Source organism: Varanus komodoensis, unplaced genomic scaffold (assembly GCF_004798865.1).
Source record: "Varanus komodoensis strain SLA01 unplaced genomic scaffold, ASM479886v1 scaffold18_1, whole genome shotgun sequence".
NCBI lineage: Eukaryota > Metazoa > Chordata > Lepidosauria > Squamata > Varanidae > Varanus > Varanus komodoensis.
The window spans coordinates 5,809,141-5,835,816 of record NW_025335548.1 but is presented as its reverse complement, the minus strand read 5'-3'; the positions used below and the strand labels follow the sequence as shown (position 1 = coordinate 5,835,816).

Genomic DNA, 26,676 nt, shown 5'->3' with positions numbered 1-26,676 from the left:
ATACAACCTGAGATGGCACCAACTGTCCAAAATACTAGCAGTAACAAAATATTTCAATAGCTGTAATTGCATGACTGGTAACTATCTGTAACTGTGTTCATGCTTTTCATGACCGCCACTTGATCATCATGAGCATCATGTGTTTGCACTGTTTGAGCTCATAAGCACATTAAATGATCAATATGCAAACCATCCATTAATTCTGAGGCCCCTGAATACATATGGGGAACATCTATGTCAGTCAAGTTTTATTGAAATTGTTTTAGCTGCCCATTTTTTAAAAAATGTGTTTTTTAAAAAAATATTGGTATTTTATGCTGTTTTTATTGTATTTTGGTTTGTGTTGTCTTATGAATTGTGATCAACCACTCACAAAGCTTTGGGGACTTTATAGGGATTATAATAAAAATAATACTAATAACCTCACATTGGATTGCTAGCGCAACTCTAAAAGACTGTTGGAACCTGTGCCTGTTTAGACCGAGCATTTTGTGTTTCACAAAATTTTAATGGCTTGATGTTCTTTTCAGGGTGAACATGGTAAGAACGGCGCAAAAGGAGAACCTGGAGCAAGAGGAGAACGGGTAAGTGCTTGCTTCCATTGTCCTAGTAAACTTGGGTAGGATAAATCTGCAATTCCTATTTGTTTGGATGAATTAACACTGATTTCAGAAAATATATTGCCCTATTGGGATTCTATCTGCAAAATATTGTCAGCTTTACCAGTTAATAATATTTTATTGACTTTTGCCATAAGGGTGAAAATGGCACTCCAGGTGCTGCTGGTCCTCCAGGAGAAGAAGGCAAACCAGGAGCAGCCGGTCAACCTGGCACAAATGGAATACCCGGAAATCCAGGAGAGCGGGCAAGTACTTGAGCATCACGTTTTATGGGATGGCACAGTTGCAGCCATCCACACCAGGGTCCCACTTAAGCTGAGGTTGTTTGTGTAAGCATGGATGCATGCTTAGGCAGAAAAGGCTCTACGACTGCACCATTCCCTAGCCTAACAGTGCGGCCTTTTGCATATCTACTCAGAGGTATGTCTTACTGAGTTCTGTAGGCCTCACTGCCAGTCAGCATGGACTGGATTGCAGCCTAACTCCAAGATGGGAGACTTGAGTTGCGATTACCATAACTGTCAAGGCCCATCACACTATGCAGAAGAATATGAATCCAGGAGAATGAAAGCTAATTGGAGGAAAGGCAATGAGATTTCCCATGGTCCCTTAGGTTCTTGCCCTTATATCCCAGTCCTGGCCTGTATCATTCTTCATTATCTATACCATGAGTTTGTAAGTCCCTTCAGACAATTAAGTGCCCCTCCATTAGCTGTATCAGGTGCAGGAGACCAGAATGTGAGAAGCACCACCAATTGCAGCAATGATATGCAGCAAACATCAAGTGTTTGTCCGTAAAAGCTTATGCCAGGACGAATCAATTATGCTTCTTTCTTGTTTCTGCTGCAAGGAACCAACACTGCTACCACTCTGGGGTTTATTTAATTCACCTTCAGTCAATCATTCACACTGGCTGAAAGACTGAAACCAATAGGTGGGGATGCGCAGTTCCTTTCAAAATATCCCTTCCAAAATTGTTTGACCTAATATTTCATGGCCCACAAAATGAAAACGCCTGGTGTTGTCTGCTTGCTTGTTTTTCAGGGTAGCCCAGGATTCCGTGGACCTGCTGGCAGCAATGGGCCTCCAGGCGAAAAGGTACAGTTTTGTCCTCTTCTTAGAAAGCTGCTTTCTGTAGTGTTTCTTCTACTTTGCATTCAGATGACAGAGAAAAGTATATGTCTGTATTGCATTAATAGCCCCATGTTGTAATCTTTCAATGTCCTTGCAGGGTGTACCAGGGGAACGAGGTTCTCCAGGCAGCCCCGGACCAAGGGGTGCCCCTGGGGAGCAAGGACGTGATGGCGGCCCTGGTCTTCCAGGAATGAGAGTAAGTTCAACCCTCTCCAAAGAGGAAGACTGGGAGTAGCTGCGGTGACTAGACAGAACCCACATGCCCATAATTTATTTTGTGAATAGTCAGTTCAGATGCCAGTCCTCAAGATGTTGTGCGTTTGCTTTTTGGAGTCAAAGAATCAAGAGGTCATGTTCTAGGAAACCTGAATGCATTTTGAGATCAGGGGATTTCCCTTTTAATGAGAGTTCCCTACCAGTTTTCAAGACCTGGACAATCCAGTTTCCCCTATACATTTTTGAGACGTATAAAGAGAAGCACTTTGGTGTACAGTGGAGGAAACGGCAGAGCTGCTTGGTACTGTAGCCACAAATTCCGGGACTGAGTGCATTCTTCTTACAGGTAGTAAGACCGAGTTCAGCAAGACTTAGCCCAGGCAAGCGCATGTAGAACTGCAGCCTAAAAATGCTGGCATTGCGCTAGAGTTGCACAGAAGGGCAGGCTGCAGGTTGAGGGGTGTGGGCAGTGATCACTGCTGCTGCTGCTGCATTTCCCCTCATTCCATCGCACCAGTGGGACCCCATACTAGCACAATGGACAGGTAGCATTTCACGAAGAAATCCCAGAAATGAGTGGAAATATTTGCCTGGATCAGGAGAGATCCGGAAGAGAGCTCCTCATGACAGGAGTGAGATTTCTGCTTGTTCTGGCTTGCTCTGAGTACTGTGGCCTCACTGTTGCATTGCCAGTGGATGCCCCGGGTACATGGGTACCTGAGGATGCTGCCCTAGATGCCCTATAGGTAGAAGCAGGGATGCCATTCCCACCATCTCCAGCTTCCTGTGCCCCTAGCATCTGCTCCACAAGCCCTCCAGAACAGCATGGGGGATGATGCTAGGTGAAGAAAGGTTCAAAGGCGGCAAGAGCATTTTCATGACCCATCTCATACAAAATAAGAGGAAACAAATCTCAGTTGAGGAAGCCTGGTCTGCCTCCTGTTGAAGGCAGATAACTGAGGCAAGCAATCCAGGATCAGTCACTGCATGGCTCAGCAATGAGAGCTCTGTTGCTTTCTTTATAAGCATCTTTATTGCTTTCTGTGCCTAAACATTTGTTCAACCCTTGCTGTGCAGAAAGCAATCTTCATACTATTGATCTGCTGGGTCCACATCCCCAAGCTTAATCCGAAACGACATTAAAAAGCAAGTGCTGTGACATATGGACAATAAAGGCGCACATCTTGCACAAATATTCTTTCTATTTTCTCACACAGGGATTAACAGGAAGTCCCGGAAGTCCCGGAGCTGATGGAAAACCTGGTCCTTCTGTACGTAAATAATTATATGCCACTCCTGTCATTATACCTGACTTTGTTATCACCTATATGGCAAAAAATGTATAGATTTCCTTTTAGCCCATGGGAATTTACCTTCAGAATCTTAGGTGGAGGGAGTTTAAAAAATCTCATTCACATAATGAGATATTTTTACCAATTTGTTAATTCATAAGGCTGATACTATTCCGGGTTTTTTCCCACTTCTCTACTGCACTCATCATTATTTCTCTCTCCTCTTCTATGCCTTCTATTTGTTTGCATCAGGGACCTCCTGGAGAATCAGGGCGAAGTGGTCCCCCAGGTCCAGCTGGTCCACGAGGTCAACCAGGTGTCATGGGCTTCCCAGGTCCAAAGGGTGGCGAGGTTAGTATAACCTAGAGAATCCATGCCACATTCTCCTCTTCTACACTTCACAGTAACGTCATATGGGAAGGGCATTTGAAACTTTTTGGAATTCCATGTGCCAACAGTTTTAATGTGTTGTGACAATGAATCCAAATGGAAGGGAAGGGTGGTTGTGAGGAGCACCTTAACCACAGGAACATGGTTGATAGCAGACTGTCCACATCTGTCTTTAACAAGGCACATCCGAGATGTATAACAGGGTCTTGACAGCTGTTGTTAAAATTCTATCACACTTCATTCGTAAGAAACAATCACATTTTTTTCAACTATGATATATCTTCCTCTCTCTCTCTCTTAGGGTGCACCAGGCAAAAATGGAGAAAGAGGTTCACCTGGACCCCCTGGCCAACTGGTCAGTCAAATACTAAATCATCTTTTAGTATTTCCACAGTTTTCACATTCATTTTGTTAAAACCAATGGAGGTATGACCTTAGCAGCCATTCTTCTTATTTTAACAGGGAGGACCTGGAAAAGACGGTGAGCCTGGCGCACAAGGCCCCCCAGGACCCAGTGTAAGTCAACTACTCGCAGGATTATGAAAGCCGCTCAGACAAGTGCTCGCCTAGCAAGCACTGACCCGACTCGTCTTCCCCACTGTCTGTGAGTCCCATCATTGGACAGAGAGGCTCAAACTCCAGTGGGAACCTGTGCGAGTCATTTTGTGGTCGTTATTTTGTTTTAGATAGCACCATTTAAAGTGTGATGGGGGTGGGGATCAATGCCTTATCGTAATACTTTTATAATAATTTCTATTATTTTTATTGACTAGTATTGTACACTTGTAGTTTCTTAAATTCAGCATATTCAGGAACAAGAAACTGATTACAATGCAAAATGGATGCACTGATGATGGCTAAGTACGATGTGATGGCTAAATATCAGGATTGGTTCTCTTCTTCTTTTTCCAGGGTCCTTCTGGAGAAAGAGGAGAGCCAGGCGCAACAGGACCACCTGGATTCCAGGTATTTTGACATTCCTCTTTTATTGCTGTTTTAAATAAATGTGTTGAAATTGGACTTGAAAAGTTAGCGTGGGAAGTGAAAGCTTAATTATGCCTATTTAATTCCGTTCAATTATATTCTGAAGCTGGAGGCTCCAATCATTTTGTTTGTTTAGTTCATGTGATTGTTAGTAACTCTAAGTGACATTTTCTTGGGGGGAAGGATGCACATCAAATACGTTAATACATAAATTCGTGAACTCATCTTGTCTTTCCTATCAAAATAAGTAGCACTTGAGTATCACAACTCTGGAAAAGGGGTTCAGTCAGAAGAACAAACAATGCATTATACTACTAACCTTTCCCCTGCAGCTACAGACACCTTACCTGTAGCCTCTGCATTAGCTTCACTAGTCACTATATGCCAACCACCCAGAAAATAGTTATAATATACCCTTTGCCAAGGTTATCAATAGCACTACATGTGCCAAACACACTTCTAACATGGACAGGAACTCAGAACCCCTGTTTTGCATGCATAAGCTTCTTGGTTCAGCCCCTGGCATCTGCAGTGAAAGAATCTCAATTCTCAGGTAGCTGGGAAAGATCTCTGTCTAAGGTCTGGTGCCAATTACAGCAGGTAATAATTGAATTGATTGGTCTGACAATATAACCTAGCCCCCTAGCCTGGAAAAAATTAATGCAATCTCATGGGTGGGAAGAGTTAAAATATTGTATAGGACTATGCATTGAGCAGCACTTTTGCTTACCCTAGGGACTTCCTGGTCCTTCTGGATCACCTGGAGAGAACGGAAAGCCTGGAGAACCAGTAAGTTATCCTTCTTCTAAAGGTGTGTCGATAGATATCCTGTGTTACTGGGTATGAAGAACAATTTCCAGCCTCCTTCAGACATGACTGCTGCTACAGATTTTTCCCACCTGAACAGCAATTCAGAAAAGCCTGAATGGTATCCTGAATTGGCAACACGTGTTCAAGCCACAAACTGACCCTAGCAAACCTAGAACACTAAGAAAATTCCAGGTTTACTAGAGTGATTCCTGATCCTATTCCTGAGGGGAGGAGCTTCAAGAACTTTACCCAGAAAAAGAACTTCTTAAAAGCTTAGAAGGCTTTGACTTTGAATACCTAACCCTAATATACACACACATAAACAAGAATTGGCTTTTGGGAGACACCATGTTACTTATTTACCTACTTATTTTATTTCTATCCCATCCCTTTTGCCAAAATGGATCTCTCCATCACAGACATTTGCCTTTCCCTTTGATATATGCAGGTTATGGAACACCAGTGAACCCAAGGCCCACTGGCCTATCCCACAACATGGGATGTAGTTCAATATTTTGACACATATTGCTTCGACTTTATTTCACCTGCTTACCTGTCTTCCCTATGCAGATCTTTTCTCTGCCCCCATCCTTCTTTCTACCCCTCCTGAATATGCTCATAGCCCCCCACCTGATGGCTAAAGTTATGATCCAGCTATGGGTGGCAGTGATTTGCTGGATGTGGATTCAGATAGTTGGCTCATGACCTGGACAGATAAATCAGAAAAAGTGCTTGAAGATATGTTGACCAAGTATAACCCAGAACACATCTAAGTAATCTTACCTACCTACCTTTGGTTCATGACAGGGTCTAAGAGGTGAAAATGGAGCTCCAGGACTCCCAGGAACTAAGGTAAATTTTGCATCAACCATGCATGATTCTAAAAATATGATACCTGAGAGATCAAGCAAATACATGATGTGACTAAGGAGGCTGCAAAACGAAACTGTTTTATTTATATTAGGGTGAAAACGGTGTCCCAGGTGAACGAGGTGCACAAGGTCCTCCAGGTGCGCAAGGACCTAGAGGAGGAGTCGGCCCTGCTGGTCCAGAAGGTGGAAAGGTACGTCAACATGACTGAGATTTATGCATATCTGAAACTGAATTCCTGGTCTTTCTCTTCTGTTGGCATGATGTATCTTCTCAAAACTTCTTCTAGGGCCCTGCTGGTCCTCCAGGACCTCCTGGGGGCATGGGACCACCAGGTTTGCAAGGAATGCCTGGAGAGAGAGGAGGACCTGGAGGCCCTGGAATCAAGGGAGACAAGGTATGCCCTTTCAGAATTAGATAATTTGGAAAGCATTAGCTAGACATTTACTACTGGATGGGGTCTTGGTTTATTGCACAACTGCATTTCAGGTAAGAGAACTGAAAACTGTACGTACTCTTCTTTTCCTAAAAGCACTCCAAGATTTACAAAGCCTAATACGACCTTAATGTGTGGAAGTGTGGGGCCAGGTCCTCTGCCCTAAGTATAAATAAACGGAGATCGCTTCTGCTGCTGCATCAACGGGGCCATCTTCTGAATCAAAAGGAATTTGCATGGAGCTACTGATCACTCTAATTATGTTCCTATTATTGGGGCTATGTCAAAAATGGAGTTGTTCAGTAAGAGATTTGTGTGTGATTTCCATGATCGATCAGTTGCCAATTCAATCTTCCTGGTCCTCGTGACTTTTACAGCTTTTTACAAGCAACACCTGACCAGATGGATCAAGGGTCCGCCGTGCCGTAAGGCAGTTCCCTGTGGAGGAGACCATATAGGTGCCAGCTCATGGGCCTCTCCAAAGAGCAGGACCAAAGAGCGCCCTACAGCTAGGGATGGGGAGGAGGGGTTATCCAGATGAGGCATGTTCCGACAATGGCTCCCCATGACCTCTCTGAAACCAAGCAGTGGAGCGGGGGCAAAGTCTGCTGGACTGGATCTCCGGAGTTGTGAAGAGGGGCTCCTTCCCCCATCCCGACTGTGACTGCCATTGCAGTCTGTTGACCTCCATTGCCATAACTCAAAAGCCCCCATTTGGGTACAGGGAGCCATTAGTAGGCCCCAAATGGCTGTAACAAGTCTGCCTCTTCGCCCTTGCCAGGGTCAAAGGGCCAGGGGAGAGCAGTGGCACCCCTTTCGTGCCCCCACCTTCATGCCTTTTCTTGCCATAGAGCTCAAGGAAAACAATAAAACACAGTCTGGTATTCTGGCAATGGCAAGAACTCTTTCTCCTTCCCAGTAGTGTCTGTTCACCATTGCATTCCACCTATGGTGACGCAGCTAGCAGACTGCTAGTGCTTCATTGCTTTAGTCATTTCAAGGAGTAGTAGAGGCTTCTTTCTGAATTGTTGTTGCCTTTTATTTGACAGGGAGAACCGGGTGGCAGAGGTGCAGATGGCTTACCTGGCAAAGATGGACTACGAGTGAGTAGAACCTCCCCTGTCATTTGGACATGTTCACCTCATACATAACAGCATGTGTCATTTGACTCAGTCTGACAGAACTTATACTGAATTTAGAGAGCACGGGGTTTGAAGTGAACTGACTAATTCTCATTCGCGGTGGGCACATTCTCACGCGGAATTGGCTTGATTTTTCAAAACTTTCTCAGACAACTCTGAAGGGAAAAAAATCCATTAAATAAATATGTTGAGCACATGTTCTCCTGCTTGTACTCATGTTCAAAGTTGCAAATAGGGCATTATTATTTTGTGAATCCAAGAAAAATTCAAATACATCTCTACTATCAATATGACAAAAATATTCAAAACATTTTTCAATTCCAGATTTTGTATTTATTTATGTTTGGATGGATGTGCCCATGTCTTCTGTTGCTGACTATATATTTTCTACCTTTGCAGGGTCCTGTAGGATCCATTGGACCCCCTGGTCCAGCTGGCCAACCTGGTGATAAGGTACTAGTCTCCTTCCAGTACTACTGCTTTTGATATATAAATGATAACTGTTCTTATTTTAAAGAGCCAGATTCTAAGATGCATGTATACTTCTTTGTTTTAGGGAGAACCTGGTCCAGCTGGACCTCATGGCCCAACAGGTCCCCGTGGTGGTCCCGTAAGCATTCCTTTTTTTGATTATGCAACACTCAATTATTTTTCACTACTCCTAAACTTTTCTCCTCAATAAAATGTGGAGAAACCTAAGTTGGTAGAATCCAACCATCTCACAGGTTTCCAGTACTTTGTGGAAGAATATTTGATGATGGATCTGTGCTTTAATAGAGGAAATCAGGTTATATGGAAGTTGGTAGTGGGTGAATCTTAATTGGATCTTTCAATTACTAATAAATTAATTCCTTATTAGCAGAAGGGGTGGTGATGGAGGTAGTAGGGATTTTATTGAGGGGAAGCTTGTAAGCCGCCTTGGGTTCCTTGAAAGGGGGAGAAAGGCAGGCTACAAATGCAATGCAAACTAATAACTATAACTTCAATGTCTTATAAATATACAAACACTACTACTGCTCCTAAAATGTTATTTATTCCACCCTTTGTATTCCCACAAGACCCCAACATAATAAAATTATATCAGGCATAAATAATTAAATACACCAACTGCCATTCATTCATGATAAAAATATAGCTATAGAACTAAAGGAAAAATGCACATCACACAGGTCCCAGGACCAGGTTCCATCTCCAAATCCCAGGGCCCAGGTGAACCAACATGTTTTTACTTGTTGTCTAAAGCTCAGCCCCATGGGGACCAACCACAATGCCCCAGGGAGGGAATTCCACGGCTTGGGTGTCGCCGCTAGGGAGGTCCTATCTCAAATCACCACATGAAAGGGCCAGCCATGCCCACTGGCAGAACCTCAAGCTGAGCCTCTCCACCTCATCCACAAGCGCAGACTAGTCCGTACTGGGAAAGGCACCCCGGTAACGGTAATTCCTGGGCTCCTGTCTCGTCAAGGACTTTCTAGTGCAGCCTAGAACAGGGCCCAAAAGCTCACTGGCACCAAGGTAGTGCCTTCAGACTGGTGTCGCACAATCCAGTTTGACTACCACACCTAATGCTCTGGCATGAATATTCCTCCTTTCCCTTTAGTTTACAGTTGAGTGAATGTAAGGACTGTTGCGACTTTGGCATGCTACTTTGTCTTATTAAAGACCTGCCTGCTGATCACTGTTCAAGCATGTTGAGCTTCCAACTCCATCCACATCAGAAACCCATGTAACTAAAATCTACATCTTGAGCACAGTATTGTTGATTGTCAAGATCAACGGGGCTGATCAAACATCTGCAGACCCTGCACGGCATTTCAGCCAGGTGCAAGAATATGGCCGATACGCCTCTTCTATATATTGGTCCTGGAAAGAGACATTGACTGTGTGGCCCTGTAGAAAGGATTTGTTTATGATGGTGCCAAAAGAGCTTTAGAAAGAATAATTATTAGAAGACCCCCTCAGTGGGTTAATTTCACTGGTTGGCCCCTGGGAGTCATACCAAAATCTCAAGCAGGGGTGAAGGGCAGTGCCCTGCTTTTGAGCACTGAAGCAGCAAGGGGGTAAAGAGATAAGGAAGAACAAGGAGACATTCCAAGGTGGAAACAGACTCAGCAGGTAAGAAAATCAAGCAATTAACCGGAGACACATGCAGGTTGCTGTCCTTCCCTCCTCACCAGGCACGCCAATAAACAACTTAATTCGTTAGTGTGTTTATTCGCCTCATTTCTATACTGCCAACAGCCAAAGCTCTCTGGGAGGGTCATGCACATTAAAACCCAAGGACACAACCACCTCCAACCCCACAGCCAGCTGTGCTGGAAATCTAATATTTCCCAGACTTTCTTGGGGACATTAAATAGTTTAATGTTTGGCAGGAGAGAACGGGCAGGACATTTGAAAGGCAGAATATCCGAAACCTCTTCAGATAGGGGTGTGATTTTCAAGTTATCTTGGTAGGTTTTTGCTAATTCTTCACAACAGTCTTTGTAATCCGCAGGGTGAAAGAGGTGAGCAAGGCGCTCCGGGTCCTGCTGGCTTTCCTGGAGCTCCTGTAAGTATGGAGTTGTTTTTATCGATGTCTTTAAATATGAGTCTTATTTATATGTACCTTTAAAGGACAAGCTTTCCTCATCCTCGTGTAGGCTCCCACCACTAAACTTTGCATTCTAGTGTCCTCTTGTTACTTCAGAGGGGCCACTCCGAAATGTTTCAGATACGTATTTTTGGAACCCAGCTACCAACATGCTGTGGATCTTTCCTTTTCTTTCTCATCTGAGCAAAGCAAGGAGGAGATAACCAACACGCAGGAATATCCCTGCTCCTCATAGCAAGTACAGCTGCCCAGTGCTGATAGAACCACAGTCAAAACCGAAGCACCTGGAAACAAGAGGGAGCCAATCAGCATGCTTGGTGGAACCCCAAGATTTTTAAAAATACAATAATGGGGCACAATTCCCTAATATGGTCAATGGAGGACTGAGTATTCTCAGCAGCCATGAAATGTGAGAGACTGTTGAAAATGACGGGACAAGATGGGACGGGACGGGATGGGACGGGACAGGACGGCTGGTGGAGCAGCAGCCTTTCTGTAGAGTTTCTCTCTTGATTATTACTAATTTAGATGTATTTGCTTCTGCTTCTTCATCAAGAATAACCGAGCACTGCTTTTTTGTTACTTCATAATGATTTAACAGTGACAACATTCAAATGATCTGTACAATGCAACAGTCCCAATCAGTTGCTATTTTAACCAATTCTGTCCTTCCCAAACTGAAATTCTTTTACAAGTAGCAAACGGCTTAAAGGGAGTGCTGGGGCAGAGGAAGGGGAAAAAAAAGAAGGCAAAAAAGCATAGCCGTCTTCTCCAACCACCAAGCGGATGCTCATGAATTCTGGGGGTTGTAGTCCAAAATACATGGAGGGCAACAGATTGGGGAAGGATGGTCCTGGGTGAAATCAACAGGGCTATTAAAAAGGCTTATAGTCCTGCATCTGCTTGTTTGTGGTGAGTAACTGCCATGGTCTCTGCAATATAACCAGACACTGAATTTGACAGTGAATTAGATTTAGACCTCAGGTTCCTTTAAGGACCATTTCTTCCATCATCTCCAACAGCCCTAACAAAACCATGAAGGCTTATTAGGTACCTCTTGATGTTAAGAGTTACTCTGTGTGACAATGCATTTTTTGATATAGGGCCAAAATGGAGAACCTGGTGCAAAAGGAGAGAGAGGCCCTTCAGGTGAGCGAGGAGAAGCTGGACCCCCAGGGGCTGCAGGTCCATCCGGAGGCCCTGGTGCACCAGTGAGTATCCAGCGACATGTGTTTGAGTAGCCTGCTTCTGAGGCTTGATTGTCCTTCTCTGTCGTAGCTATTTTCAGTGTGGCTGATTTCAAAGGATTTCATGGCTATCTGGCCTGAATTTCTTGGGGGTCTAATGGGACGTTCTTGCTTCTGCCCTAGGGTCCAGCTGGTCCACAAGGAGGGAAGGGAGAACGTGGTGCTGCCGGACCTCCAGTAAGTACGACTTTTTCAGGCAATCTGTAGCTATTCAACAGGGATGTTGCAGGTTGCCGCTTCAGCAGAATGCACAGTCTTAGGAGTCCTAAATCACACCATGATTTATGAACAGTACCCAACATTTTCTTTCAAGAGCATCAGTAAAATAATAAAGGTACTTTAGTGTTCCTGTTCACCTGACATTCTGATTCCGCAAATCATCTTTAATGGTGTGGTTGGATCTATGAGTTGATATTTTACCTACAGTTAGACATTTCCATCGTAAAACACTAACATCTGCCCTACATGATCCAATACTGGGGAAATGTGACTATGTATTGCACAGAGTTGCTCTAGAACCTCACTCTGGATATATGAGCATGGGCCAACTAAGCGTAACATTTCATGCATCTGATGAGCTGGGCTCTAGTCCATGAAAAGTTCTGCAAAATAAACTCATTAATATTTAGGGGGGTTTTGGGACAAGACCTTTCATCGACCATGTTCTGATGTCATGGTAACCCAGAATTGGTCTTGCATCCTGGTTTGTGTGAATGAGGGTGTGGGTGCCCTGTTGCTTGATCACTCCTGCTTAGCTCCTCCTGCCAGAAGGAGTGGCTAAACAATCCAGGGACTCAACATCCATCGCTTGTTTAGTGTGGTGTCTGAACTGGGAACTATGGCTAGTTGCTCTCCTAACAAGCCAGAGTTTATAAGCCACAAATTGCTTTTCAACCTCATCCAAGAAGTTCTGATTATCTATGGCATGCAGACCAAGCCGTTACATTTCTAGCTCTTTAGAAGTGGTCTGTGAGTTTACTATTTGGTTAAGTGTTTGTTAGCAGTCACAATGATGTTTTTTTATATTTTTGGTGAAGGGTCTTCTCACATAATTGTCAAATATAGGCAGTAACTTCTGTGGTGAACAGTATTCCAGTTTCTTGAATTCTTTATTTCTGCATTTGCTTAACAAAGTTTTATGCCTTGTAAATGCGAACATTCGGTATCGTGTGTTTCAGGGCCAGGCCGGCTTTCCCGGTGGTCGTGGCTTACCTGGGCCTCCCGGCAACAGTGTAAGAATTACTCTCGTTTTGCAACCTTCGCACTGTCTCTTCAAATCCCTTTGCTCTAATCTAGAGCTTTGCTGGCCCTTCCATTGAAATGAAGGCAAAAACTCATTTGCACAGAAGCTCCATATGCACCCTGGAGGGGCGTATGGCATACTCTGGATCGTAGTTCTTGAATTACTCACTTGATTGCTCTTAATGGAGCTTTAAATATGCATTTCATGGAGGAACACTAACCTAATTCAAACTGTTGCATCTCCATCATTGATAAGGTAGCTACTTCCTAGCCTCACTTATGTCAAGGTTGTAAGAAAACAGTAACTATTTCTAGGTCTTTCTCCCCACCCACCCTCCCTCTAAAAGCCCTTCCTGCCTGCTAATTAGTAGCAGTAGTCTTCGCCAAGTCCTTCACCCACAATTCATAAGAAGGCCAAACCTTAACTGAGTGCTCCATGTTGTCCAGAAATTATTTCCATTATGTCAGAGGAACTGTAAAATCATAGAGCTAGAAAGATCATTGGAGGCTTTGCACTGGAACCTCCTCAGTGCAGGACTTGTAATCTTTAATATCCCTGACAGAAGTCTAAACATGAATCCCTGAAGCAAGGAATCAATCCACTTTGGAAAATAAGACTCTGTTCTTCCTGAATCTCTACTGATAGTCTGTTTATCCTAATTCTTCTTCCTTGTATCTGTTCAGCCCTCTAATATGTTTACAGAATACAACCATATATTCTTTTGGTGGGATGTAGGGAATGGCCAAAGAAGAGTCACCTTTTCTTTGCATTTCGTCTCTTCCTACCCCATCTCACCCTGTTCCATCCCATTTTGTTTTGTTTTGTTTTGTTTTGTTTTGTTTTGTTTTGTTTTTTCTCCTCTCCTCTCCTCTCCTCTCCTCTCCTCTCCTCTTCATTTCTGGTTTACATGATCAATTCTCCATTCTTTCGGTATTCTGATAATGTTGATTCAAATCCTGTATTCAATCATTGCTTTTCATTTGTGATTTCTAGGGTAGCCCTGGGCTACCTGGTAATGCAGGGCCCCCGGGCAAGGATGGCCCACCAGGTCCAGCTGGTTCCACTGGGCCCGCCGGTAGCCCAGGTTCTGCAGGTCCAAAAGGTGAGCCTGGCCAGCCAGGTGAAAAAGGTCCAGCAGGTCCACGGGGAGAAGCGGTATGTACACTATTTGAGAGTTCTACTTTTAAAAGAAGGACCAGTAAATAGTCAGTGACAATTACGCTTGTCCTGTCATTTCTTCCTTCTGATACTTAAAAACTGCAAATGAACTGAGTACAGTAACCTACATTATCTATATCATTGAGAGCCACTGTGGTGCAGTGGTTCAGGGTGCAGGACTGGGACTCGGGTGATCTGGGTTCTAATCCCTGCTCTGCCATGGGGCCAACGGGGTGACTTTGGGCAGACACAGACTCTCAGCCCAGCCTACCTCACAGGGTTGTTGTTGTGGGGATAAGATGGGATATAGGAGGAACTCAAGTCTCCTTGAGTTCCCTGAAAGGAAAAAAAGGTGAGATATAAATATGGTAGATAAATAAATATATAGAAATGCAATAGTCTTGGTAGTTCTTCTTTTGAATAATAGCATCACTTTATATCAAAAAATGCTTCCAAATCCTACTTTTACTGCAGATGAATTCTAAGAGACTTTCAGGTGATATTTCATGTAATGTTATGCCCTCTTTTATTTAAGTTCCAGACATAATTTCTGGAGTTTGAACCCTCATTTGCAGGCTAAGCCTCAAACTATAGTTTATCAGTTCATATAAAAAGGTGAACTATGATTTGCTTCAAACCAGGCAAAGGGAGAAACCTTCCGTACACCTTCGAGGAGAAGGAATATGGAAACTCAGTGGTTTTGCCCAGCACATCCACATGGCAAGAAGCCGTGGTTTGCACTCTGTCTGAACTGTCCCTTTTTCTTTAAGCTCTTTTTAAAATGAACTTAGGGCAGATAAAGACGTGTGGTACTCTTCTCATTCTTTGTCTGGCCCAAATATACCTTACAAAATATTTATCTAAGAGAACGATACAACCTGAAACATGCCAAATGTATTCTCTGCTTTGCACTGAATATGTTCAGCTCAGCTGAAGTTGTTCTACAAATACGCTTTTCTGTTTCTCTAGACTACCTAACACCTCTGTTTCAAAGCCTTTTCATAAGTCTGTCACTAAATGTTTATTGTCCTGGACTGATTTATCTCCCATAGGGTATGCCAGGTCCATCAGGAATTTTGGGGCCGTCTGGACCACGTGGTCCTGTGGGATTGCCAGGCATGAGAGGTGGATCAGGCTCCCCTGGTCCAGCTGGTCCAAAGGTGAGACATTACTCCACTATTTGAATCATTGTAAGCAGTGCTTTTTTTGTAAGAAAAAAGGTGTCGAAACTCCTGAAATTATTTACCTTTCGCACGTAGTCAATCACTGTACACACACCCACACACGTCAGTTGTGTAACGAAACATAATGGTCACCGCCCGCAGTAAGCACTCAGTGCGCGACCACACAACCAATCACAAGCTGAGCAGCGCCACAAGCCGAGCAGCACCATCACAACCAGCGCGGACGAAGCACGCATGCATCGGACTCGACACACAAGCAGCCCGCATGCACCGTTTTAATGATTTTGCCGCCGACCTGCTACGCTCGACAGGACAATTCAAATCCACGTGGACCAAACATCAAATTTTCAACAGTTACTTTTAAAACTTGGAAAATCTGTTGAAAAAAGGTGCCAGAACTCTGTTCCGGTGCTTTCTATGACAAAAAAAGCACTGATTGTAAGTATCTAACAGAACAAAGGCTTTGCCAAAAGCACGAGTTCTTCAACAGCAGGGACCTGAGCACTGTTTTTCAGGTGGATGATGATGATAAACTTTTTTTAAGTAAATTTTATTATTATTTTCTACAAACTAAAAAAAAAGAAACTAAAAAACATCATTCATCAGATACATCAGACCTGCTGGGTCAGCCCCCTACATTTTTTTTTATAGCAATCCATAGACATATTCAAATCTATGCATAGTCCCGTTTCTCTAACCAATAATAAAAAGAGTTTCAAGTCTGATAGAAGTATGTATCCTCTTTCTCCTTCAGAGACAAAGTCAGCCTGTCCATTTCAGCGCAATCCAGGATCTTTTTTTAAAATCAGTTCATCGGTGGGTGGTTCTTCACTCCTTCAGTGTCAGGCAAATACAATCCTTGCCTCAGTAATTACATGTAGAATCAGATACGTTGCTTGTTTGTCAACAGATGATGGTGATCTTTGATAGCAGGGCAGTAGCAGCACTCTCCCTTTTCTCAAGTCTTGTCACCAGCACAGATAGCAAAGGAGGACAAGCAGCGGTGGGAGCTGCAAGGGCAGAAGTGCCCCACACCTCGTTTCACTGACAAAATTGCCTCTATCAGCAGTATAACCATGTTGGACTCAACCCTTTGTTTGCGAGCTTAATTCATGGTCTGCAAAAATTAAGGATTTAATGAAAGATGAGTATATGGTTTCTTCAGCTCTTAGCAGCTGTATTTCAGGATTCTCTGAGAGCTGCTAATTAAAATAGGCAGGATCTTCAGAAAACCTCTTATTGAGTCAACCAGCAAGAATGGAAATGAAATAGAATTTGAACATAGCTTTGCTACATAAAGGTATCTTCTGATTAGATGGATAGAGGTGGGCTGCTCATGATTCAGAAGGATTTTTTAAAAATGAGTTAATTTAAACCCATCCATTTCTTCTTCCTACACAGGGTGAAGATGGCAAACCAGGTTCCAATGGTAGCCCAGGAGAACGAGGCTCCCCAGGTCCACAGGGTCCTCCAGGAATTAATGGAGCGGCTGGAGAACCAGGCAGAGATGTAAGCAACATGGGTCCTCTTAGCTGCGCCCAGAAAGAAGCACTCACTGTGCTCAAAAGAGCCGCACTATGCTGTACTCACTAAATGAGAAAAAATGATCATGTTTCGATATCCTGAAATGGAAGAAAGAAGGTTTAAATCTTCTTCTCCTGATGTAGTCATCCCAGTCCAGATCGTGGTCATATGGACTTAGTCTAGAATAAAAAGCAAAAGGAAAATTATCTTCAGCTATGTGCTGTTTAGTGAATGCAACATGTAGTTTGACTCCATGAAAGTGCTATGTGGTCGCAGCTGTGATAGCCCTTTCACACACACAAATCATCTCTCGATGCTGCATTCCACTTGATGAATGTGTGGATGTGAAGCAGGGTGCAATGAATGAGTCATGTTATAAATACAGTCACAAGATCTTTGAGAAGGGCAACAAAAATAATTCAAGGTTTTGGAAACATTGCCCTATGAGGAGAAACTGAGACAACTGGGCATGTTCAGCCTTGAGAAGAGAAGACTGAGCGGGGACATGATAGTACTCTATAAGTACCTCAAAGGCTGTCACAGAGAGGAAGGTCAAGATCTCTTCTTGCTGATGCAAGACACGGAATAATCAAGTGAAGTTGCAACAACCCAGAGTTAGGCTGGACATCAGGAAAAGCTTCCTCACTGTCAGAGCAATACAGCAGTGGAACCAGCTGCCTAGGGAACTGGTGGGCTCTTCCACACTGGAGGCATTCATAAAGAAACTGGACAGCCATCTGGGTGGGATAGTGTGACGTGGTGTCCTGCAAGAACAGAGGGTTAGACTTGATGGCCTTCAAGGCTCCTTCCAACTCTACTATTCTATGATCCTATGAGAAATCCTTTTGACTTCAAGTGAGTTAAACTTAAGATAGGAAAAACATGTGCAAGATAAAAATGCAAAGTCTAGGTGTTTGGGTGAAAAGTTTAGGTGTTTAAATTGGTTATGTTAATGTTCCCTCCATAACTTTGATACTTATACCTATCCGTTATCCTGTCTGTCTTAGGGTAACCCTGGATCTGATGGTTTGCCAGGTCGTGATGGATCTCCAGGGCCAAAGGTGAGAAGCTGTCAGCACAGTTTGTGTACGTGGTATAATGATAATGATTAAGGTTGCTAACTATTGCTAGGCCCTAACTGTAGGGATTGGACCCACCTCTGCCAGAATACAACATTCCAAGGGGGATATTTCAGTCTCTGAATGTGAACTGGAAGAGGAGTTGGGTTGGAATGCTTAGCTGGAAAGCCAAGGTTAATGGGTGGTGAGATGAGCCAAGAGACTGGTAAGAACCAGGCCACTTCTAGTTCAGGGTGAGACACTGTGGAACAGGGAAGGTCGCAGGAGGAGCGGCGTGTCTTTTGCAGCCCCATAGACCAACACCAAGTCAAATGAGCAGGCCAATTCAGTCTGATCCACAAGGAGCATGAATCTCCCCAGTCGTGCAGCCAATTCTGTTTGGTGGGGAAGAAAGGAGGGAAACTCAGTTTGTAAGAAACCCTTGATATGGGAAAGAACTAAGTCCACAGTTAGAGGCACTCAGTGGAGGCCTCTTGCTGACAGTCTTTGCAGTACTGATTCTGTATTGCAGAGCCAGTCCTGGCTGGCCAGCTTTGATACCAATTGTCGTTCGAAGCCTGTCATTGTGATCTGCTGGGGAGAAAAGGAGAGAGGTTGGAAATGAGGATGTGAGCCACAACAAGAATCAGTATCACAGCACGTCAGTGGTTCATGGGCAAGTCATTGACTGTATGGATATATTCTTCACATGGTCTGTAATGTTCTCCTCCTCAGGGTGATCGTGGTGAAGGTGGTTCTCCAGGTTTGCCAGGGGCTCCAGGTCATGTTGGTCCCCCAGGTGGTCCCGGTCCTGCTGGAAAAGCAGGTGATAGAGGACATCCTGTAAGTGTGAAAGCCATCTTGGATGCCCTGTTTACCCTCTATCATCCCCATGTGTTATTCATCTTTGTGTGATACTATAAATGTTTATTTTTACAAGGAAAACCTGACATCCATTTCTTGTTTTGCTTACAGGGCCCTGCTGGTCCAGCCGGCCCTGCTGGACCTGCTGGAATTCGTGGAGGTCCCGTAAGTCTACACTTCCAAATTTCAGCTCTTTAGATGTTACCGATCCTCTTGGACCTAACATGCATCTGAAAAATCTTTTCTAAAGGGTCCTGCTGGTCCTCGTGGTGATAAAGGTGAAACTGGCGAACGTGGTGCCAATGGCATGAAGGGTCATCGAGGATTTCCTGGCAGCCCAGGGCCTGCTGGTCCAACGGTAAGTTTCTGGAACTATATTGCTTTTGTAGAAGGTAAATAATGTTTATTTCTGCATGTTCCAAGAGATAAGCATAAATAACTCGGACAAGTTAAAGGAATACAGTTTGTGTATTACATGGCTGAATTTTTCCCCCTCTTGCCCCATTTTTATCTTAAAATTGCATTGATTTGCCAAGAAGTTGGCATTTTGGAATTTCTTGTCTGGGTTCTTGGTTGTCAATTAAGTTTCCCAAGAGGAAGACATCTGGCCATATTACTTTAGAATGTCATTGCTTCAATTGTGAAGGTGTAAAAGTAGCTATTTTGTCATCACTCCAAATCCTGGGAAGCAATGCACAAAAGGAGCTTCTTGCTGCATGCAATATTTGATTTTGCTGCCAGAAGAAATCAACAGTGGTACCAGTTCAGAAAATGGGGTCCTTCGGTTCCTTTGAAATGAGCCCCACAAGTTCATCACAGCAAATCCAGGTCCTTTTAATTTCAAGAGGACTTAAGAGCAACTAGCTTTCTGTGATCAACAACAACAAGATAAAATAGAAAGGCGCTCAGTCCTTATAACCCATGAGGCCCTTGGTAAAATCTATAGAAATGTAAGCATTCAAGTCCTGCTAAACTGAAAGGTATTTGAGAGCATTTAGATCTCTTACTACAGAAATCTGAGGACCACATTATTTATATCTGGCTTTGCCAGGACAGTCCTCAGTGGAGCACCAAGGAGAATTTTGAGTCTCACTTCCCTTGCATGTGGATCTTTGTGTTCCTCATAACCACCTAAAGCAAACACTACAACTTCCCTCTTAATAATGAGGCTCAAAGAGCAACAAATCTAAAATGTGCTCAGCTGGACTAATGAAAGTAATGGAGTGCTCCCAGTGGCCACAGACAAGTATGTCCAGGTGATGCAGCTGAACAGCCTGTTGAAATGGTTGTTGTTGGTATTAGAGATGGCTGAAAGTCAGGCTGTGTGAGGAATGCAAAAAGCAGGTGGAAATCTGGTGATCATGAGTTCTCCCTTCCCCGGATTATGATTTGTTATCTCTGCACTGACACAGATTTGCTATGCCATGAGTTGACCCAATCTCACACAATTTCAATCTCACACAATTTGTGAAACATGGCTTGTTTTGCACAAATCATATTTTTCACAAATGATGATTTACATAAATTGACTGAGTTTGCACAAATTGCACTGAAGCCATGTGTTCTTTGGATGTTTATTTATGCAAATACCACTTATGATTAGAAATCATGCACAGATCATGATCAGCCTTAGAGACAGAAAAAAACCCAACTGGACAGTTTCCAGTCATTAGATTGGAACTGGCTTTCCCTGTTTCAGTGGATTCCTAGGAGAGACAGTAACTTGCCAAAGGCCAATGAGTTGCTACAGAGGTAAGATCTGAACCCGGTATTTCCTGATTCAAAGCACAGCCTCTTAACCACTACAATACCAATTCAACATTCTGTTTCAGTGATGATCCTGGGAAGACTATAAACAGGCACTTTTTGCTAGTCTCAGTCCTCGTAGCTATTCTGTCTCTGGAACTAGAAGTTCCACTTTCCTGGCACAGCTCATTGCTATTGATATACAGCCATTCTCTTTACGAAAATGTCTTTGTGTGAACCTAAGTTCTTCATTTATCTGATTTTTGCCTAGCTTTTCATCAAGAAATGGTGCTTTGAACAGCTTGTGGTTGTCACCACCCCTTGTAGCGAGTGCCACAAAGAGTCGACGATCAAATCTGGATTAATTTACCTCTGTTTCTCATTGTTATCTAACAGGGTTCAGCGGGTCCCCCAGGTCCCACTGGAAGCCCAGGACCTTCAGGTGCTAGAGTAAGTAACTTCCCTTTTCAGTGTCCACTGGATGCATCCTTAAATTCTGGCTGGATCTCTGAGAGAGAGCGAATGGACCCCAACCTCCTCTTATTTCATATCAGTGCTTCACAGTACATGAACACTGTAGATAACAACTGATTTCTTGTGCGATTTAGGGCCCCCCTGGACCTAGTGGTCCACCTGGAAAAGATGGCACATCTGGCTACGCTGGCCCCATTGGTCCTCCAGGTCCTCGTGGGAGCAGAGGTGAATCTGGACCTGCGGTAAGAGAAGTAGCACTGTATGGGACAATGGAAAGAGTCCGCTCTTAAGCTCCCTTCACAAGGAACATAATCTTGAAACCACTAATCCTTCAATCAGGGAACTTGGTGCAAGGCATGTGGAGCAAAGCCCTCTTCATATGGAAACAAGACCCACTCTATTTGAATGCGCATCTCCTTTGTGTGCCCCTCTGAACGGACTGTTTTGCTTGTTTGCTTTCGCAGGGCCCACCCGGCCATTCTGGCGCTCCAGGACCTCCTGGCCCACCTGGACTTCCTGGTCCATGTTGTGATGGTGGTACTGGTATTTCTGGTCTGGAAAAAGGCCCAACCTACTACCGAGATCAGCCATCAGAAGACAAAATTGCATTAAGTGATGTTCTAACTTCACTGAAATCCATCAATAACCAGATTGAAAACATTATCAGCCCTGATGGTTCACGGAAGAATCCCGCCCGCAATTGCAGAGATCTGAAGTTTTGCCATCCTGAACTTAAGAGTGGTATGTTCTCTTCTCTTCTGGGGGGTCCTCAAGAGACTTACCATCGTGGGGCGATGCAAGAGACTCAACACAGCCACTGCTCCCTGTCCCTTTCCTCGCTCCTTCTCATCACAGTGAACGTTACCATGTGTGATGTGCCTTCACATGTGTGATGTGTGAGGGCACCAGACATGAGCAGAAAGCAGGGAGAAGGAAGCTCAGTGCAATGGCTGGTGCCCTCACTCATGGGTAGGCAAGCTAGGGTGCACTAGAGATTTTGGGCTACACCTCCCATGAGCCGCCCCCCATCCTCACCTATGTTCAAGGATTGTGGGGTTCAAAGCAGCTGCAAGGTCACCAACCCCTGATCCAGCTGATGCAATGTAATGTTGTTTGTATGGTTGCTTGCTTTGATCTGTTAGCTACCCAGAGCACCATTTTGTTTGCTGCAAGCCATATATAACTCAAACACCATAATTATAGTAATACTTCATCCACATTTTGGATATGACTGGGATTTTTTTCATCGACCCCTTCAAAGAAATGGCATTTCTTTTTTTTTAAAAAAAAGCATAATGGTTATGGGGTGAACCAGGAGCAGCAAGTGAAGCTATATAAAAAGTTCCTTCCCATCAACAAACTTGAATTTTCCTTGAGCGTTGAATGTACGACACGGAAAAAGATTTGCAGCATCCCCTCGTATAACTTCACACCTCCTTAAGCACTGGGCCCCACTGTGATTGCCAAGTACAAATTGGCAGAGGCATTAGGACTGGTCTACAACCTTTTCATTTTATTGAAACCACTGAAGTTTTGAGCCTACTTTGTCCAAGCCACACGTAGGAAAGCGACTTGCTTCCCGACCTCTCCACCCCTTGTGGCTTACTCATCTTGCTCGGTCGCAATGAGACAAGAACCCAAGGGACTGAATTCCTAAATTATGTAATTGGCTGTTTAAAAATAGAAAGGAAAGGAAGGAAAAGGTGAGGCAGGGGGATCAGCCATCTGTCAGATCATGTGCCGACTCAACATGCCCGGTTACCCAAATGTTCACTACTTAGAGCCCGTGGCACAGGAAGCTGCGACAGATACAGCGAAGGGTTGCAGGGGTCCACCTACACAGGACCATACAAATACGTTTGCACGATGTCTTTGTAGGAGAGTATTGGATCGATCCTAACCAAGGTTGCAAGTTGGATGCTATTAAAGTGTTCTGCAACATGGACACTGGGGAGACATGCATCCGTGCCAATCCCAACACTATTCCCCGGAAGAACTGGTGGATCAGCCCAGGACCTGAAAAGAAACACGTGTGGTTTGCAGAGTCTATGAGCGGAGGTTTCCAGGTATACCATTCAAATAAGTAACTTGGGCAATTTTGTTTGCAATGTTGAGTTTCTTCTCAATTGCATGTTTGCAATTGAGATATCTATATATCTATTTCTATATTATTCCTCAAAATATTCAGCTTGGTAGACAAAAGGGGAGGATGGAAACAATTGTGTAAAGCGGCAACCGACCCTTTTGTGTTCATATCACAGTTCAGTTACAGCGATCCAGACCTTCCGGAAGAAGTTGCAGATGTCCAGTTGGCCTTCCTTCGAATTCTCTCTAGTCGAGCCTCTCAGAACATCACCTATCACTGCAAAAACAGCATTGCCTACATGGATGAGGCCAGCGGGAATGTGAAGAGAGCACTTAAGCTGATGAGTTCGACTGACAGTGAAATCAAGGCAGAAGGAAGCAACAAAATCACATACACTGTTCTGGAAGATGGTTGTACTGTAAGTAAATGCAAGCCCAGCACTGTGCTTTTTTAAAAAAGAAAATGGGGTTCTGTACACTTGGCCAATATATTTCCCACACCCATGAACACACACACACACACACACACACACCTACCTTAACTGTGTGCATTTTGAAATAGCCTTACTGAAGTAGCTATCTCCATACTAGTTCAGTGAATGTGTGTGTCCTGACTTTTACCCATGTGCTGTTTGTGAACTTTCTGTCCTGTCCTATGGCAGAATGGTGGATCAGGTAACACCAAGTATTACGGGCCAATCAAATGCGATTAGTTGCAGCCAGGTCTCATTGAAATAGGTGTAATAAGTTATGCACATTATCCGGCTTCAGTTCCACTGAAATGAATGGGATGAAAGTGCCCTTTCCTTGGGGCTTTCGACCAAGGATGTGCCTCCCATGAAGGGAGCAGACCTTCTGCCTTTGGCCCTCCCCACCCCTTCCATCAAGGTTCACCCCATTCAGCAGGATCTCCCAGCTTTCTGGCAGCATTTACAGGGGAGCAACTGCTGTGGGAAGCAGAAGGTTGGAATGTGCCGATCTGGCAGCAGCCTGGATCCAACCCCTCCTGGTCTCAATCCAACCCATAGGATCTGATGTTGCAAAGGTGTTTTCACATCCCCCTTGCAGACTTGTAGGAGCAAAACGCAAGAGTCAGACACAACAGTGCAAGTTCCATTTCTACTACAGTACTTGCAGGAAGTACTACGAGGGAGGCAGGAATTTTGAGCAGAGTTTCCATGGATAGAACTGTAGGCAAATATTCCATCCCTTCTACAGGCTGAAAGCCTGTGACGAGCAAGCTCCTCACCGCCTATGCCACAGCTAGTTGCTCCACCTAAGCCCTCTCCAGCGGCTCCTTGGCCTGCTTAGGGGAGGGGCCATGCCCCACCAGTGTGTTGTCTGCAGAGGGTGTGGAGGACTAGAAAAGCTGTTCTCTGAAGTCCGGAAGAGCCACTGCCAATCAGTGTTGCAAACATTAAATATAACCATTCTGTGGTCCAGTAGAAGGCGGTTTCCTACGTTCCTCCTACCTTGTAGCTACTGTTGCTCCAGGGTGCACCAAATGTAATGTCCACCACTGGTCAGGTGCATTTCCATAGAACTTCAGAAAGAAATCCTCAAAGTATGGGATGACTCAAACTTAAGACTGCAGAAGTTGAAAAGTGGGAGAAATCAAAGCTGGAGAGGATATCCAGTGTTATCTTGGACAGGAAGGATGCCTACTTCAGCCATTCCCTAGCCATGATGAGAAGACCCATGGGTGACCTAGGGTTCCACTTCCCCAGAACATCAGGTCTACTGCACCCAGTGCTCCTAATGTGATGGCAGATTGAGGGATGTGAAAGGTGCACTGAATGTCAGCCCTCATGAATGCTCAGGTGGTATTCAAGGGTTTTGGGGGTGTGAGCAAGCATCTTACACAAATTAGCAAAGGAAGACCTTCCTTAAATACAAGGGACCTCTTCTGGACTGTAAGGAGAGCCCTGATGGATCAAACCAAAGGTCTGCCTATTCACACAGTGGCCCATCAGCTGCCTGCAGGAAACGCACAAGCAGCAGCACCTTCCCCAATGGTTTTTTCACCTTTTCTTCCCTTCCCTTCACATAACTTGGAAAGGTGGAGAGGAGAATTAGGACAAGACCCCAGAGCTTCCTCTCTCTCCACTGAAGTGTCCGTAGTGACTTCCTCGGGATGTGATCTGACATTTCTCTGACAGGAGTCTTCTCACAGTCCTTTTTCTTTCTGCATTTCACAGAAACACACTAACGAATGGGGCAGAACAGTCTTCGAGTACAGAACACGCAAGCCAATGAGGTTGCCTGTGATAGATATTGCACCATTTGATATCGGCGCGCCCAATCAGGAATTCGGTGTGGACCTTGGCCCAGTTTGCTTCTTGTAAGCCAAGAATAACGCTCATTCTGAAGCCCAGCAAATGAATTCACACCCCATCTTTGCTCTTGTTTTAACCTTGTCAACAATTCGAGCCCAATCAACTGTGTCCCAGTTATTTATTTGCAAAAATTCTGGAGAGAGAGGAAGGAAAAAAGAGATAAATTGACATAAACGGTTACCATTTTCCTATTTCACTCGTACACAAATACAACAAAACACCTTTTGCTCTATTTTCTTTCACCAAAATCCCAAGTTCCATCAATATCTCCATGGTGCTACCTTACAACCTCAACACTAAGTACAACGAAACTGTTCAATTTTAGTCGAATACTTGCCCACCGATCAAGCACTGACGAATTCAAGCATCCAAGTTTACCTTCCACAATAAGATGCAGTTCATAAAGCTAGAAAGCGTTCCCTGTTTCAACTACCTCAGCATGGACAGAAACTGGGATGAGTTTGAGGATTCACACCGAGAAAGCCAAATTGAAATACGTTGGAACCGGTGAATACATCTGGTCAGATATTTGCTGTTGTTTTGTTTCGTTTCTGTACTGTGATTTGTGGTGAACAGAAAACAGTCCATCAGAAGCAGCAAATACCCTGGTGCCAACAGGACTAAAATCCATTTATGGCTGGACTGCATTGCATTTTTAAGGGTGCTCCTATACTTTCCTGTCATTGCTGGTCAAGACCACTAAAATTAGGGAAGTGTAAAAAGATTAATGTGATGGTGCTAGTTGTGTATGTTTCACTTCTAAAACTGCAAGCCAGATTTATTGACTTGCGTTCAAACATCAAGGCTTGACAACAATTGTAAATGTCTCTCATCGAAAGTCGTACCGTTGGTAGGCTGTTTCTGAGGGCGTTTCTTCCTTCACTCTGTAAAAGTCAATCAAGATGCTGAATCATGAGTTTCTTTTGTCACATTAACACATTTATAGTGTTGGAGGTTAACCATCTTTGTAAGCTTTTATATGGTTGTTGGTCTTTTCCTTACAGAGACACATAATAAAATATTGTAATAAAACTCTGGACTATCATTGATCTGTTTTACTATCCATATCCCTTTCCAGGGTTTCATGAACAAAGAAGACTTTCTAAAGGATTTATAATGTGCTGTTTGTTTGTTTATTTAGAAGAATGGAAGCGATTTATTTCTGCAGTGCCATCCACAAAAATGGGGCTTTACAGAGTAACATAGTCGAAGTCCTTCCATAAGGAGCTCGTCTCAATTTTGACAGTGGCGGGAAACGGACAAGGAAGAG

At 44.0% G+C, this 26,676-nt stretch overlaps 1 protein-coding gene across 1 annotated transcript in view; it reads left to right on the top strand.

Moving 5' to 3' along the window:
• COL3A1 (collagen type III alpha 1 chain) overlaps positions 1-26,438 on the top strand; it is an 81,866-nt gene extending 55,428 nt beyond the window's left edge. Inside the window, exons 19-51 of the mRNA XM_044427063.1 lie at positions 531-584; positions 758-865; positions 1,665-1,718; positions 1,852-1,950; positions 3,188-3,241; positions 3,515-3,613; positions 3,954-4,007; positions 4,115-4,168; positions 4,565-4,618; positions 5,372-5,425; positions 6,254-6,298; positions 6,411-6,509; positions 6,606-6,713; positions 7,802-7,855; positions 8,294-8,347; positions 8,451-8,504; positions 10,392-10,445; positions 11,591-11,698; positions 11,858-11,911; positions 12,913-12,966; positions 13,971-14,132; positions 15,188-15,295; positions 16,721-16,828; positions 17,851-17,904; positions 18,637-18,744; positions 18,877-18,930; positions 19,016-19,123; positions 20,908-20,961; positions 21,120-21,227; positions 21,450-21,726; positions 22,864-23,051; positions 23,247-23,489; positions 25,269-26,438. Coding sequence (XP_044282998.1) covers positions 531-584; positions 758-865; positions 1,665-1,718; positions 1,852-1,950; positions 3,188-3,241; positions 3,515-3,613; positions 3,954-4,007; positions 4,115-4,168; positions 4,565-4,618; positions 5,372-5,425; positions 6,254-6,298; positions 6,411-6,509; positions 6,606-6,713; positions 7,802-7,855; positions 8,294-8,347; positions 8,451-8,504; positions 10,392-10,445; positions 11,591-11,698; positions 11,858-11,911; positions 12,913-12,966; positions 13,971-14,132; positions 15,188-15,295; positions 16,721-16,828; positions 17,851-17,904; positions 18,637-18,744; positions 18,877-18,930; positions 19,016-19,123; positions 20,908-20,961; positions 21,120-21,227; positions 21,450-21,726; positions 22,864-23,051; positions 23,247-23,489; positions 25,269-25,415 — 3,087 coding nt within the window. The 3' untranslated portion in view covers positions 25,416-26,438. The remainder of the gene's footprint in view (positions 1-530; positions 585-757; positions 866-1,664; positions 1,719-1,851; positions 1,951-3,187; positions 3,242-3,514; positions 3,614-3,953; positions 4,008-4,114; positions 4,169-4,564; positions 4,619-5,371; positions 5,426-6,253; positions 6,299-6,410; positions 6,510-6,605; positions 6,714-7,801; positions 7,856-8,293; positions 8,348-8,450; positions 8,505-10,391; positions 10,446-11,590; positions 11,699-11,857; positions 11,912-12,912; positions 12,967-13,970; positions 14,133-15,187; positions 15,296-16,720; positions 16,829-17,850; positions 17,905-18,636; positions 18,745-18,876; positions 18,931-19,015; positions 19,124-20,907; positions 20,962-21,119; positions 21,228-21,449; positions 21,727-22,863; positions 23,052-23,246; positions 23,490-25,268) is intronic.
• Positions 26,439-26,676: the final 238 nt, after the last annotated feature.